Genomic DNA, 14,656 nt, shown 5'->3' on the forward strand with positions numbered 1-14,656 from the left:
GGGGCTGCCCTTTCTGGCAGTGGCTCAGTGTTAAGGTGACTATGAAATACTTGCTTAAGAAGCTATACTTGTTCCAACAGAAGGGAGATAAGAGAATTTTCTCAAGGAAGCCAAATGATGTTATTTGTCTCTAATTCTTCAATATAGCATCAAGGCTTTTTAGAATTGTAGCATTTACGGATGAATGGACTTCGGTGACTAGAAAGCAGATCAGCTGGTCTACTCTCTCTGTACACCTCTATCTCTTAACTCTCATCTATTTAACGTGGCTAATTTGAAATAACCGTTTTAGTACTTGTCATCTTAAGGAGAAGAGAGCAGCTATGCTAGGTTTTGACCAAAGTGTCACCTTACAAACTACTGTCTCTAAATGCAACCATTTGTGGGAAAAAAACCCAAAAGACAAAAAAAACACACATAGTGTTTACACTTTCTAGGCTATTCTACCAGCAATTTGTAGCTCTATTATTGAGAAAGAAGTATTATCTTTATATGCAATTACTCCTGGTATTTTTTTCTTGAAGGTGTCTGCTCATCCCTGGAGCCTGTGTAAACCTAACTTGAACTATTTTACTTTCACCAATGATTAAACTGATGCTTTTTACATATCAAAAAAAAAAAAAAAAAAAAGAACAAAAACAAACAAACAAAACAGACGCTATGGCAATACAAGGTTGATAGTAGAATTAATGGTAGCTTAGTTCTCTCTGCCTTGTTCTTTTAAGCCACAGTAGAAAAATTTTCTCTGGTTAATCTAAGCAGTAACTTCTGTGAAACCTGTAAATGAGGAGTTCAGCCAGCTCATGACAGAAAAATGAAATATTGCAGTAGGGTGTTAACTTGAACAAAACGCGAAATAATAATTAGCATCTAGAAATCGTGTCTTTAGTTTCACTTGCAGCACAGGAAATCACTTGCAGCACAGGAAATCAGAAGCCCTGGTACAGAGGGGAAAGAAGTGATTTGTTTATAATTTTGATATTTTTATGTGTCAAACTTCTGCCTACTGTGCTGGTCTAACTGTGTTGCTAGCTGAGTATCTTGCATTCAGATGCTGAAAACTGATGGCGTAACGACTTTGATAGCGTGAATTTAGCCAGTTAAAAATCCCGAAACAAAATATTTTCACGTACCAGATAACAAAATCAAAACTCTTACGCTAATACTAAACAAATTGCCATTTAGAATGCGTCAGCATTAGGAGAAGGTTTTAGGAGAGCGACCACATGCTTGCTTGCGGGGTTTTTGATTTCGACTTCTGTGACATTCTTGTAGTGTTAGATTATCGACATCCTGTCCTCAGTTATACTTCAGGATACCTGGACGTTAATAGATTGCGTAGCATGGAAATGCCGCTTAGTGACTATAGAGTATTTTTTGTACGAGTGTGGTGACCGCACTCAGCGGAGCTGCAGCGCTGCTGGAGACCCTCCCCTGTGTCCCCCAGACCCCTCCGCCAAGCTGAACTTGCGTGTCCCGTGAGGAGCGCTGTGGCCGTCCTCGGGCCCCGCGTGAGCCGGGGCCGCGAGCTGGCTGCCGGTAGTGTGGTGGACGAACGATTAACCCAGGTGGCGTTCCCACAGGAGCGGGTGCAAGCTGGGGTTCGTGGTGTTGGCTTCCTGTTTAACTGAAATGTCTGCAAAGCTCTTGAGATTCATCGTGGGGAGATGTGGGGTGTTTTCTGTGGGTATGGTTTTTTTTGGTGCATTCGGTCAGTATTTTGCATTCAGAAATGAAGCTAGGCAAAGCAGTACAACAGATCTGATTCAGAATAAATAAATATAAAACCATAGTAAATACCTCTGGAAGAGGTAGAAAAGTTCTACTAGTCCTACTTTAATGATAAGGAAATCTTTCTCCCTTCCTTCTGCCCCAAAGTAATTGCTGTAGTTAAACTTTTTCCATTTTAATTTGCTTTTACAAGTGGTACTAGATAAAAACTAGGTAATTAGTAAGGTCCACTAACATCTGCAATAATAGGCTGCCTCAATAACAGGAGGGAAGTTCAAGCAGTTTGTTAGATAATGTGTGTGTATGTTCATAAAGATTCAGAATATTCTTGATTGCATTTATTCCTGTTCTCCAAGGCTCGTGTTTGTGTCCTGTTGGTAATTGGTTTCACTATGGGAGAATGCCAGTGTGCATTCAGCACTGACAATTAACTTTGTAGCATTGCTTTACATAATATAGAAGTTTAGTTTCTTGGGCTGGAGTGTGTTAGCATCCCCCCCACCACAGGGATTCCTGTTTTCTGATCTTTGACTGGCGCACCTTAATGTGCACGCACACGTACACACGCGTGTACACGGTACTTGCTAAGTAAATTGAGTTCTATTGTAGGGTCAGTGGTCTTCTGTGGAAGATCTTCTGGAACTTAAGCTATATGCTGTTAGCAGCTTTTTATTATTTGCTGCCAGATATGAGTGTTCAAAACTCACCTTAATTTTTAATGTTTGCAGAAGTGCCTTTGTGGGGTTCTATCCTTGCTTCTAAGGGATCTTCAGGTCTCCTCTGCTAATGTTTGCAAGTGCAGCATTTGCTTTCTGTTTGCAGTCTTTGCAAGCACAGACTAGTTATGCCTGGTCACACCAAGGAAAACCTGTGCTGATCTCCAGGAGAGTTCAATTGCTTCTGCCTATGGCAGAGTAAATATTTTATTCTTCGGTTCTATCAGAGTAGACAACTGTGTGAATATAAATATACATAAGTGTGTGTGCCTGTGTGCATATAAACAGTCTTGGTAATAGTCATTATGTTTTAGGAAAGTAGGTATTTTATATGCAGTTGTTTCTGAAATATATTTAAAGCAAAAAAAAAAAAAAAGCTGCACTACCATGTTCTGTGTGACACCACAGTCTAGTCATCTACATAGTCTGGCTTTTACTGAATTTTTGGATTTTTTTAATTGGCTTCTACTGATGGGCTTTTATTAATGTGTACTGCACTATCTGTATTTAAAGACAACACAACGTTTCTGTATTTTTGTATGGGACAACTTAATGAATGCATACAGAGCCTTTGTGTAAGCCAATTAATGGCACTTCAGAAGATACATATTTTGAAGGTTATACATTATTTTGAGCATGTTGTTTTGATCCTCTGATGACCCTTTAAAAAGGGCATAGGTTGCTAGTCTTTGAAAGATGAGCCTGACAAAAGACAAGGGAGTGCCTAATTAGGGAGTTCTTGTTAAAGAATGCAGCTCTATTCGCTTGTTTTATAAGGTTTCGTTCTATGACCTTTACTTTCCAGCGATGTTGTTGCAAATTAGGGACAGAACATAGTGCTGGTAGTTGTGGTATATGTGTGTCATTCCTGGCATTTTGATACAGTGCTGACGTGAGATTTGTTTGATCCAGCTGCTTTGGGTGTCTTGGAGTCTGGAAGGGAGCACAAAAGGATTCGGACCGTGCTGGGATTTAACACTGTGCTCTGCTGAATTCCAGCACTACTGGCAGGGGTCTTGGTAGACTCTCCTGTGAAAGAGAGGGGAGAGAAAGAATCCCGGGAGCTTTGAACTTCTAACCAAGATTCCTTTTTCTTTACTCCATTTTTAATTTCCTGGACCCCTGCTTTGCTCTTGAGAGACTGAGCTAGCCCTGAGTTCTGTTAAAATTTATCAGCTACCTATAGTTTACTTTTTACTGAGAGATCTTCTGGCTTACGTGCTTAAGTGTAAAGGATTTTCAGAGGAAACCATGGCACTCTGCATTGCATGTTTGTGCCCTCCTGAAATGTGGGTTGCACGTGTTCGCGTGCCAGGTTACACAGCTGCTGTTCCCGTGGTCCCAGCCGGTCTCAGGCGCGAGGGGAAAGTCGCTGCCTTCCCCTGGTCTGTCACTGCAGCGGCTGGGCTCATGGGGTGGCAGATGCTTTACCTTTTCACAGCTTTGGTTAGGATGCGTGTTTGTATCTTGTGTAATTTGTGATGAGGTTCAGTGTCTTCAGCTACTGAATTAAGAGATTGTCAGGGAACCAGTGAAGTTTTTCAGCCCTTGAGAAATGGCTTATGGTTTAAGGAAAAGTAGTGAATCTTTAAAGTCTTGCGTAAGTATCTTTTTTTGCTGTCTCTCCCCCTCTCCAAGCAAGTACAGTGTGAACTAAACTCTGTTTTGTTACAGTCATGGAAAAAGGAAGGAGAAAATGCTGGCATGCGAAAGAGGAGAATTGGCTCTTGCTAATCTCAGTGTTTTGAAAAGTTTTCTCATCATATATTTCATAGGCTATTAGGTATTCTTTTCATAGGCTATTTAAAAGCCCAAAAGGAAACCTCAGTTTCCTTTGACTTAAACAGTCATTATGATCCTTTAAATTGTCCTGCTGCGTGGCAGAGTTTCATTTAGCAATTTCTGAACCCCAGCCATGATTTCTAGTTGGTCTGGCTGGAGTGCCTCTTGGAAAACTGTCCACGCCTGCTTTAAAGGTTTGAAATGAAGATAAAAGGAGCAGTAAGACCCTTTTCTAGCTTGTTAGAGCAACCTTGTTTCCTTCATAACTACTAACAGTACTTGCTATTTGTTGAAATCTCTCTCTGAACAACGACTCTCCAGATCTTTGTTTTAATACTGCGTGGTCCTGTTCACTGCCCGTTGGCTAAATGTGAACCATCTCCCTGCATCCTCTCTCTTTTGGGGAAATGAGAAACAGGTTTTGATCAGTAACTACTGTCTGAAAGGCTGAACAAACATTGTGTGTGTGCCAGCCTGATGCAAACTGCCATGCTGCTTCTGCAGCCACCGTACGGATAGGAACCTTGTTGCTGAAGCTGGATTGCGTTTGTCCAAAAGTCCGGAGAAAGAAAGGGAGGAGGAGGAGTAGAAAAGAAGGAATAACTCTGCTGGCACAGACTGTGTGCTGCTGTGAAACTGGAGGAATTGACGAAAACTCAGTCTCTTCCTTTCAGTTAATGCGTATTCTTCATAGTCTAAAATTTCAGAATACCTTTGTGAGCAAAATTTAAATAGCATTCAAATGAGAATAGATTGTTCTCCTGCCAATATTTATTTTCTGAGCAATAATGGAAGAACTAGACAGTTGGCAAAACAGATTATTTCCCACCCTCACTGCTTCTGGGTAGAAAAGTAAGCATAATTGTCATACCTTGAAATATCTAACAGGAATAACTTTTCAGAGGTATTGACCTTGCTGTAGTGGCAGGTCGCCCTAAAGGGAAAGATTGAAACAAATGGCTCTTGTTAAGATGCAGATTCGCAAGTGCTGACAAGGTTTTGGTATATTTAATGGTAAAAGTGATCTTGCTACTATTCTTAAGAACTGAGCCTGCAGTCATACTACTGTGTGCTGTGATACTGTCAGTTTTGGAGGCAGGTGAGGTCAACCTGGGTAAATACCATAATGGGAAGTCTCAAAGAAAGTGTAGTATGGCTTTGAATCAGTATCAACACAGTGGTATGGTGTGTTAGGCTTACTGAAAATTGAGATCTTAGTGATGACAGTCTGAGACCCAGGCCATAAAAATATGGATGGGAATACTAATGTTTTGCACTTGAGAGATTAGGTAGCCAGTGTCATATCATCTCTGACTTCTAAAGATAGAGTTTTTGGTGGGTTTGCCTTGTTTTCTGGTCTGTCTTATGTTCTTCAGTTGCAGAGTCTTCTGCATGGTTAATTTGATCTTTCTTTCTTCCAAAAAGTTGCATTTGTTCCATAGGACCTTTCCATGTTTGACATAATGTGAATTGTGACATGTAAATATTAATAAAAGTATTTGTTTTGCTACATTGTAGGCACCTGGATTTGGATTTGGTATTGCAATATCTGGAGGAAGAGATAATCCTCACTTTCAGAGTGGTGAGACATCAATAGTTATTTCTGATGTGCTGAAAGGAGGCCCAGCAGAAGGACTGCTACAGTAAGTGCCAAACTATAAGTTGTGATTCAGGGCATTCATATTTGGTAATGATAACTTAAATTAACCTCCTAATTGTTTTATTCTTGAGATATCTGTAGTTGTCTGTATAGTAAGTTTATTCTACATATAGTTTCTTCAGGAATGCTTGTTCCCCAATAACTTTTCTACTTGGCTTAAAGTATTTATGCTGCATACTGTCTTCCATTTAGAGAAAATGACCGTGTTGCAATGGTTAATGGAGTTTCAATGGATAATGTCGAACATGCGTTTGCTGTTCAGCAACTGAGGAAAAGTGGGAAGAATGCCAAAATTGTAAGTGAACATCTTGTAGATTTAAGCTTATTTCAGTAATGATAGAGCTAAAAATTGGTGAGATGTCTATGATGAAATACATGCAAGATGCGTGAATGATACTTGGCTAAATACTGAGTGATGTTTCAGGCTTTAAGTGATGATATGACGTTTATCATGTGGGTCACACAAAATCACTTTTTCTAATATCAGTGATATTTGGGTAGTATTTTCCTTATCATAAAGTTCTTCTCAGGTTTTAAGTTCAATTCTTGACTGCTCTTTCTTTGCCTTTTGGAGTGTACTTCTATCAGATTTTTCAAAGGTTGGTATACGTTAGCCACTGTTCAAGCCCTCACGTTATCCTTATGCTCAACGAATAGTTTGCCAAAATAAAGTATGATTACCTTAATTCCTATAATTTTGTACTATTTCAAAGTACATGGTTGGCTTTTGAACTTGCAAAACAGCAGAACACATCATCACTAGGGAGCAGCAATCTCTTTCTATAGAAATTGCAGATTTATATTACTGAAAAAGTAAAATATAAAAAAATACAATGTTCAGTAATTGCTTAATTTAAGAAAATGAACTTTTCAGGTTTTGCAGAAAAGCTTTTATGCTGGCAATTTTTCTTGTGGTGTTCTTGGGTGCTTTAATAAGGTTGCGAAAAACTGCTATGCTTTGCTTTTGTGAATCTGGCAATTCCTTAAAGACAAACCATCTGTGTAGTGTGCTGTGCAGGACTTTCAGGACTTAAATATTGGGCATAGTAATTAATGTTGTAGACCTAGTCAATGGAAGATCTAGTTGTTGTGTCATTGTGTTCACCTCCTTTCCAAGTAACAAACAAATCTTTGTACGTTTCAGTTGTGGAAATGCAATGATTTCCAGACTTAGAGAAAAATCAGTAAATCAATTAATGAAAGAACTTAATTCATAACCTGTTTATGCTATGTGTTACAAAACTAAACCTTTTAAATGGAGTCTAGTTTTATGCTGGAGACAGTCAGCTATATTTGAGATACGTCTGTGTTATCACAACTAACTTTGAACTTCTGCACTAATGTTCCCTTTCCTCTGTGGTTTGCATAAACATAACTTCAGAGGATTGTCAGGCTTTGAAAATAAGGAGAATTACTGTCAATAAGACACTGAGTGTACAGTAGATTACATGTTAGTGAAAAAAGTTTTGAGCAGTGCCAGTAACTGATTTGTGGGTTTAAAAAGAGGGAGAGGCATTTGGATATGTAGCTCTTTGGAAGGAGAATGTGGAGTTGTGCTACAAAGGCATTCCTCCTTGTTGGGAGCTGTCACTCTATGCAGAGGAAAAACAAACACTGATGCAGAGAACTCACAGAAAACTCTTTATTTACAGTTGTCCTACTCTTAATCTGTGCCCTATATCAATTGGATAGATTTTTATAGCAAGGATTCAGGGCATTCACAAGCGTATCTGCCTGTTTTCTTCTTTTTGATGTTCTAAGTTTTGGGCTTAGTTTTGCTTCTGACATTTGGTAACACTGTTAGTATGACACAGTATATCATCTGTTGCATCTGAAAGAGGCAGATTGTGCATAGTCTAAAGTTGTACTCCGGACTCCCCATGCAGTTCTAAAATTACTGTTGAAAAAAAAGAAATCTTTTGCTTTGATTACTTCAATTTTTTTCTCCTAAAAGAAGGTGTGTAGGCTGAAGATTTTTCATTTGTTGATGTGGACTAAGTCTACAATAAAATATTCCAGGATACTAAACTAGGAAGGATCTCTCTTCTGAGTTCTGTTGTGGATCACTGCTAATCATCTTGTATTACGGGCTTCTTGTACTTTTTTTTGGACCTGAATAGGTTCTTTAGAGATTTTGTTAGAAGGCTCATTCTTAGGCTGATCAGTATGTAGTGTTATTCTCACCTGGCATAAGCTTTTTCCTTTCTCCATGTTAATAATATTTTTCAGTACACTTAGTCAGTAATATTTTTCTGTAGTTCTACAGTCAGTGTCCATGGATGACTTTCTACAGTTTGTGTTATGACTGTAACTGGGCTTTGCTTATTAACTAAGACTTGTACTAAGTACTGTTTTGCAGCAGTTAAGTAGACTTGTTCTGGGGCCAACTACACATCCACATTTGTTCTTGTGCTAGACATCGCAACTATCACTTTGAATCTTTAACTCTTGTTTAATCTTCCAGTTTCTGTAATGGGACTTTATGTTCTTTGTATGATTAGTTCTTCTAACTACCTCTCATTATTCTCAGAATATATGCATTTGTAAGAATTTTTCATATAGGTATTGTCTCCATATATGTCAGAATACGCAATCGGAACGTGTGATGTGAGTATATAATACGTGATTAGCTGTAAATAAAGAAAAATGTAAGCTAGAGAAATTAACATGTATTAAAACTTGATAATGCAAGACAAAGGAGGCTCTATAAGATATACTTGCATGTAGACATAAGCTGATAGCTAATGTTCTGATTTTAGACTATCCGAAGGATGAAGAAAATTCAGATTCCTGTAGCTCGACCAGAACCTGAACCTGTATCTGAAAATGAAGAAGATAGCTATGATGAAGAGATACGTGATCCAAGAAGTAGCCGTGGTGGTCCAGGTGCCAACAGAAGGCACGAGAAGAGCTGGGTAAGAGATCGAAGTGCAAGCAGAGAAAGAAGCTTATCACCAAGATCAGACAGAAGATCAGTTGCTTCCAGTCAACCTGCGAAACCTACCAAAGTAACACTGGTGAAATCAAGGAAAAATGAAGGTAACTTTATTGTGATTCTATAAGACCTTTGACTTTTAAAGACTAAATCTCTAAATTAGTGCTGTGTGCACAGCAATTTTCATACAGTCTTTGAAGCCCTTTTACAATTTACTTGCTTATTTTGAGTAAGTAACTGAAAACTTAAACTGCTATTGGATTAGCAGTAGTGTTTTTCATATTCCAAAATACACATGCTTAATTGAGGGTAAACTGTTATATGCTGTAAACATATCCCAAGTGGACATCAGACTTCCCCTAGTCAGTTAGTGGCTATGTATCTTCACTGTGCTTTAGAAGGGTCTTCAGTGTCTAATTGTCTTATTTTCTGACACATAACAGTATGAAAATGGGTAATAACTGTGGTGACTGACTCTCTAGAAAAGTACTGTAGGCTAGAAGCCTACTCTAAATACTTTCTGATGAAAGTTAAAAATACATGGTTTCTGTTTGTTTTTTTTGTTTTCCTTCCAATTCTATCTCCTCTGTGTTTTGGGTGTAGATCTTCTGTAAAGCAGTGTTGTAAATCTTTGGGTACCTCTCCCTTTGTTTGTTACTGTAACTACATCTTTCTTTCTATTTGAAGAATACGGTCTGCGGTTGGCAAGCCACATATTTGTGAAAGAAATATCACAGGATAGCCTGGCAGCAAGAGATGGCAATATTCAGGAAGGAGATGTTGTACTAAAGGTATAGTAAATAGTGTTATTTGTCAAAGGGAAAATTTGTTGATATAACAGTTCTTAGAATTAATTGTTGCTCAACGGCAGAATTATTGTCAGCAGAAAAGGAATAGACTTCCTGATCCTTGAGAAAAGTTAGTTGAAACAATAAATCCACTACTTCAAGAAAAGAAATCATAAAGCATTTATTTTTCTTTTGGTCAGGTATTATTCCACAGGCCTTAGTCAGATCAACAGTGCTTTTGTAAAGGAAAAATTCCTTTGTAAATACATAATATTGGGGGGGGGGGGAGGCAAGGGAAGATGGTGTGAAACTACGGCTCTAGGTGGTTAGTTACATGTTATAGTATACTATTGTGCAACACTACAAATTGCTTTCAGGTTAAACTTGATTTTATAAAAATCAACATACCCAGGGGTTTTTGTCTCCTATTAACAGCTTTCACTTTGGAACATTGCCACAAATGTATTAGTGCAAAAAAAAAAAAAAAAAAAAGTCCTTTCTTACTCTACTGAGCATAGTGACTACCTTAAAAATAGTAATTATTGGTTTTTTGGTTTTGCTATTAGTAGTAGAGATCTTTGTCTTTGAAAGATGAATACGATTTTCCGCATTATGTTGTACCTCAAATGAGCCCAAGTCTTCCGTTTTATAGTATTTGAATCCAACTATGACAATTTGGTAAATATTCCTATGTATTTCTAGATATCATTGTACAGAGAAACATCATCTTCACAGTAGATTCATCATTTTTTGGTAAATTGCTAACTGTAATCTTACTACTCTGTTACAGATAAATGGCACAGTGACAGAAAACATGTCCTTAGCGGATGCGAAAACGCTAATAGAAAGGTCAAAAGGCAAATTGAAGATGGTTGTTCAACGAGATGAACGAGCTACACTCTTGAATGTCCCTGATCTTTCTGACAGTATTCATTCTGCAAATGCTTCAGAAAGAGATGGTGAGTATAGATTGGATTCCCAAAGGGAGAGAGGAATATCCTGTATTGTGAAGACATGAAATCCCTATATGGGATGAGAGGGTGGGGAGGAGGAATGAGTTGCGAGTAGGATTGCCATGTGGGTAAAATGTTTTTTGATCATCTTTAAAAATAAGGGGGGGGGGAAGGTCCTGTTCTTTTTCTTGAAATTATTCTTACAGGAACATTAATTTAGTTATTTTAGTTTGAAATAAACATAGGAAATCTAACATCTTCATTTAAAAAAAGAAATCTCTGCAAAAGCTTATTTCCATGTGGACAGGTCACACCATCATTTTAATTACAGTCATTTCATGAAAAAACAACTTTTATTTAACAGACATTTCAGAAATTCAGTCGCTGGCATCAGATCATTCCAACCGATCCCATGACAGGCCCCGCCGCAGTCGTTCACGATCTCCTGACCAGAGGTCAGAGCCTTCAGACCATTCCAGACATTCTCCACAGCAGCCCAGCAACGGCAGGTGATGGCAGCATTGTATTATTTTTAAATCAACTATTTGATGTCACTTTTTAAGTAGTAGGCGTGTTTGGATTTATACAGTATGACAAATGTGATGCGATATAATGGTAGTAGTAATATGGTAGTACTGAATTCAGTGTCTCAAGGGATGCAGCTGAGCCTGTTGCTCATGATCTGAATACTCTTAGGCCTCAAGAGAAATTGAACCTCAAACTGTATTCCTATTTTTTTGAAATAATTTTACAATTAGAATGTGGTTATGAATGACCATATAGGTTTAATATTAGTGAGATGTTACTGAAGCATATACGATATATTTGATCTTGGAAAGAAATTAGCTGTGATCTGGTTCAAGTTGACTAGTAGCACAGTCCTTATTGATGGGTCAATCTAGGTAAATTTGCTGAAATTTGCTTTGTTTAGCTATGGGCTTTATAATTTCCTCATAAGCCTTTTTGAAAAGTTATCTCATGTCTTTAAATATGTTTAATTATTGCAGATAAGCTGTATTGCTCAGCAGGTGTAGTCTTGGAATGTAAAATATCCTTGATATCCTTAATTATTGTTTATTAGTAACCTTTTGTTTTCAGAGGTGCAGCCAAAACAATACTTAACGCCTTCAAGTTTTTAAATATCTTGTGAGAGCTGGTATGCCTGCAAGACAAATCTTTCCTGCTTGCAGTGAGGGATTCCAGTCACTTCACCCTCTCTTCAACTGAATGATTTGAATAGACACCGCAAAGCTCAAAAGTTTGTTTTCACATAGAAGCCTCAAAGCAGTGAGAAATGCTCAACAAGAGGATTCCAGACTCAGGGATGCCATGCTTCATTTGCTTTAAAAATAAACGTTATAGCTCATTAACATTCATGAGAACTAAGACAACTGGAATAGAGGGCTAGCTCGAATTTCACACACATCTTCACGTTTTGAAGTGTTTTTAACTGTATTGTAATACTTTACATTTTGTATAGCTACCAGCTTTGTGCTTATTGCAGAGTTTTTCATGGCATAGGTGCCCTTAGTAATGAGTAGAATCCTGTTACATAGAAGATGCAAGTTCAGCCATACAGTTTTCAGTCCTAAACTAGATGGATTGAATCCCTGCTTACAATAGCAGGGGCTGTTAACTTTTTTCCTTCTTCATATAAAAAGATCAACCAACTCAAGGTATTTTTAGGTGAGGAAATCATTAATTTGAAGGCAATGATGAAAGTTCAGGATAAATGGATGTTCTGTATCTTTTTACTCATGTCATGATATTGCTGTCTAAGAATAGGTCACAAAGGGAGTTATGTTTGTGTTGTGATTTTTAGAGTCAAAAATGATTTTTGAGTGTCATTTCAAGAATGGAGGTAAAAGGACAGTTCCTAGGGCTTGAGTTTGTGTGGGAAAATAGTTTTGAAATACTCTGAACATTTCTGAATGTTAATGAAAGTGATTTTGTAGCTTTGCCTTCCTCTTGGGTATATGCCCTTCAATTTAAGGCACACTGAAAAAATTGATTGTAAAGGGTGTGAGGTCTCTGTCAAATCTGAAACCTATATTTCTTATCATGTATTTCTAAAACAACATGAACTGATAGAGGAGAAGAAAATCCATTAAAATTAAAACCCTGACTTATTTACTCCAGGGTTAGTTCTTTCTTGCCCTATTAAATACAGTAGTTGAGGTAGTCGCTTCCTCCCTATGGACTAAATTGTCAGAAGAATTAAACTCTTCCTGAGAAGAAACTTTGAAGCTATATCAACTCTGAATGCATCCGTTATGTTTACTTTATGAACAAGAGCTACCTTGGCATGGATTAACTTCCTCTTGGATGTGTCTCTTTCAAGAAAATCTGTTGGGCCCTGAGCCACATAAATAAAACCTGCTTCTAACATGTTTTTCTTATTTATTTAAGGGTGGGGTTTAGTGCAAGAATAGATTTGCTGTAAGTAAATTAGATGCAATTCCCTGTTGTGGTTTAAAATTTGGAGAAAGATCTCAAAGCTGCTTGAAAACAACAAAGCTGAGGAAGTTAAGTGCAAAAAATTTCAGACTTTGAGCTTTAGGAGGGCATTAAGAATGTATTGAAGACAGTGGGACTTTCTAGCCTCTATTCTGCAAAGTGTCTGCTGAGGAGGAGAGATTTTATTGGAATGTGCTTGGTCCTTTCATAAAAGCTTGACTACAGACTGACACTTTTAGATCTGCACTAGACTATAGAAATCTGCCAACTTTTCTCAAACTCAGATTCTAGAACATGTTCTTTTTAATTTACTGGTAGTATAATTAGTAATTTTGGGAGTATCTTTTTTTTTTTTTTTTATGGTAGATTGCAAGTTATCCGAAGTTAGTCTTAATCCATGGTTAGTCTTAGAAGGGATCCAGAAAATGGTAGGTTTGTGTGTAAAGTCACTGATTTCTTGTGCTAATTCAGTCAAAACTATCTTTGTGTAGGATAATGTCTTTATTTCAGTTAGTAGTCTTTACGTAAGTGTACATTAAATCAGTAGTGAGAACTCAGGATTGACTCTTAGTGGACATAATTTCCAGATACCGTGGAGATTTTTAAAAGGTGTGGGTTCTTCCCCCCTCTTTGAGGAGGGAACCCAGCTCTGGAGTCTCTTCTCTTCGCAGATAAGAAGTTTGGTTTTGGATTTGTTTCTGAGGTAGTTCTAGGTTAACTAGTCATTTCTCTGTAGTTCCTCCATATTGAAAGGACTTGGAAATCTGCAGATATAGACAAATACTTAGAGCTCTGGAGACTTTGAGAATTTTTAGCCAACTGATACTGAATTAGGTACTAAGTGAAATATAAGATAATATGTCCTGGCTTTGGGGAAGAACTTGTTCAACAGACCATATTTTAAAGGGCAAGTAAAGTTTTAAAGATGTGTATAAGAAGAGCTGTTTAGGTGGAGGAAAAAATAATCTAATAGATTGTACAAAATTACCTTTAGTTCTTTGACATTCTGTGTTTAAGAGCAATACTTAGCCAGAGCAAGATGATCATCTACACATACTACTATGGTAGTATGTACTATGGGCAGGGGAGAGAAGTGTCTGCATGCTATTTTTTTTTACCTCTCTGTTCCCATTGCTCTATCTTGCCTATTGCCTGGGCATCTCTGTGTACCTTTTGCCAACTGAAACAACTTGCTCTTGATCTGATTCTCCTTTGCTGTCCTCTTTCCATGGACACTGGAATCATAAAAATGCTTTTTAGTGCGTCTGTCATTTCAGCATCAGCAACAGAGGTGTGGTAGCTTGAAGGAAGCTCTGTAGAGGTGGTCATTAGTTTTGAAAGGATGAGGCTGACTTGTGTAGTGAGTCTGTGAGTCTATATACTGCACAAGAGGCTTCCTCTGTCTCTTTCAGAAACAACTAATTGAAAAACTGGACTGCTGGACAAGAGTTCACCCTGCTTTGAATGTGCTTAGGAGGATGCTGATCTTGGGTCTTGCTATCTTCTCATAGTGAACAGTTTAAGATATGCGAAAAATACGTATTTGGACAAAGCCTGTAAATTCATATTTTTCCAAAGCTTTTCTGTGCAAACATAATACATACATAGAAATGTTTTGCAAACTTTTTTGCAAA

At 37.8% G+C, this 14,656-nt stretch overlaps 1 protein-coding gene across 4 annotated transcripts in view; it reads left to right on the forward strand.

Moving 5' to 3' along the window:
• Positions 1-14,656, forward strand: part of TJP1 (tight junction protein 1) — an 83,145-nt gene that overhangs the window by 36,310 nt on the left and 32,179 nt on the right. For all 4 annotated transcript variants that reach the window (XM_062584282.1, XM_062584283.1, XM_062584284.1 and 1 more), the window contains exons 3-8: positions 5,748-5,872; positions 6,082-6,184; positions 8,649-8,928; positions 9,512-9,615; positions 10,403-10,571; positions 10,930-11,074. In XM_062584282.1, the coding sequence (XP_062440266.1) occupies positions 5,748-5,872; positions 6,082-6,184; positions 8,649-8,928; positions 9,512-9,615; positions 10,403-10,571; positions 10,930-11,074 (926 nt within the window). The remainder of the gene's footprint in view (positions 1-5,747; positions 5,873-6,081; positions 6,185-8,648; positions 8,929-9,511; positions 9,616-10,402; positions 10,572-10,929; positions 11,075-14,656) is intronic.

The sequence above is a fragment of the Rhea pennata genome, chromosome 10, assembly GCF_028389875.1.
Source record: "Rhea pennata isolate bPtePen1 chromosome 10, bPtePen1.pri, whole genome shotgun sequence".
In the NCBI taxonomy this organism is placed as follows: Eukaryota; Metazoa; Chordata; class Aves; order Rheiformes; family Rheidae; genus Rhea; species Rhea pennata.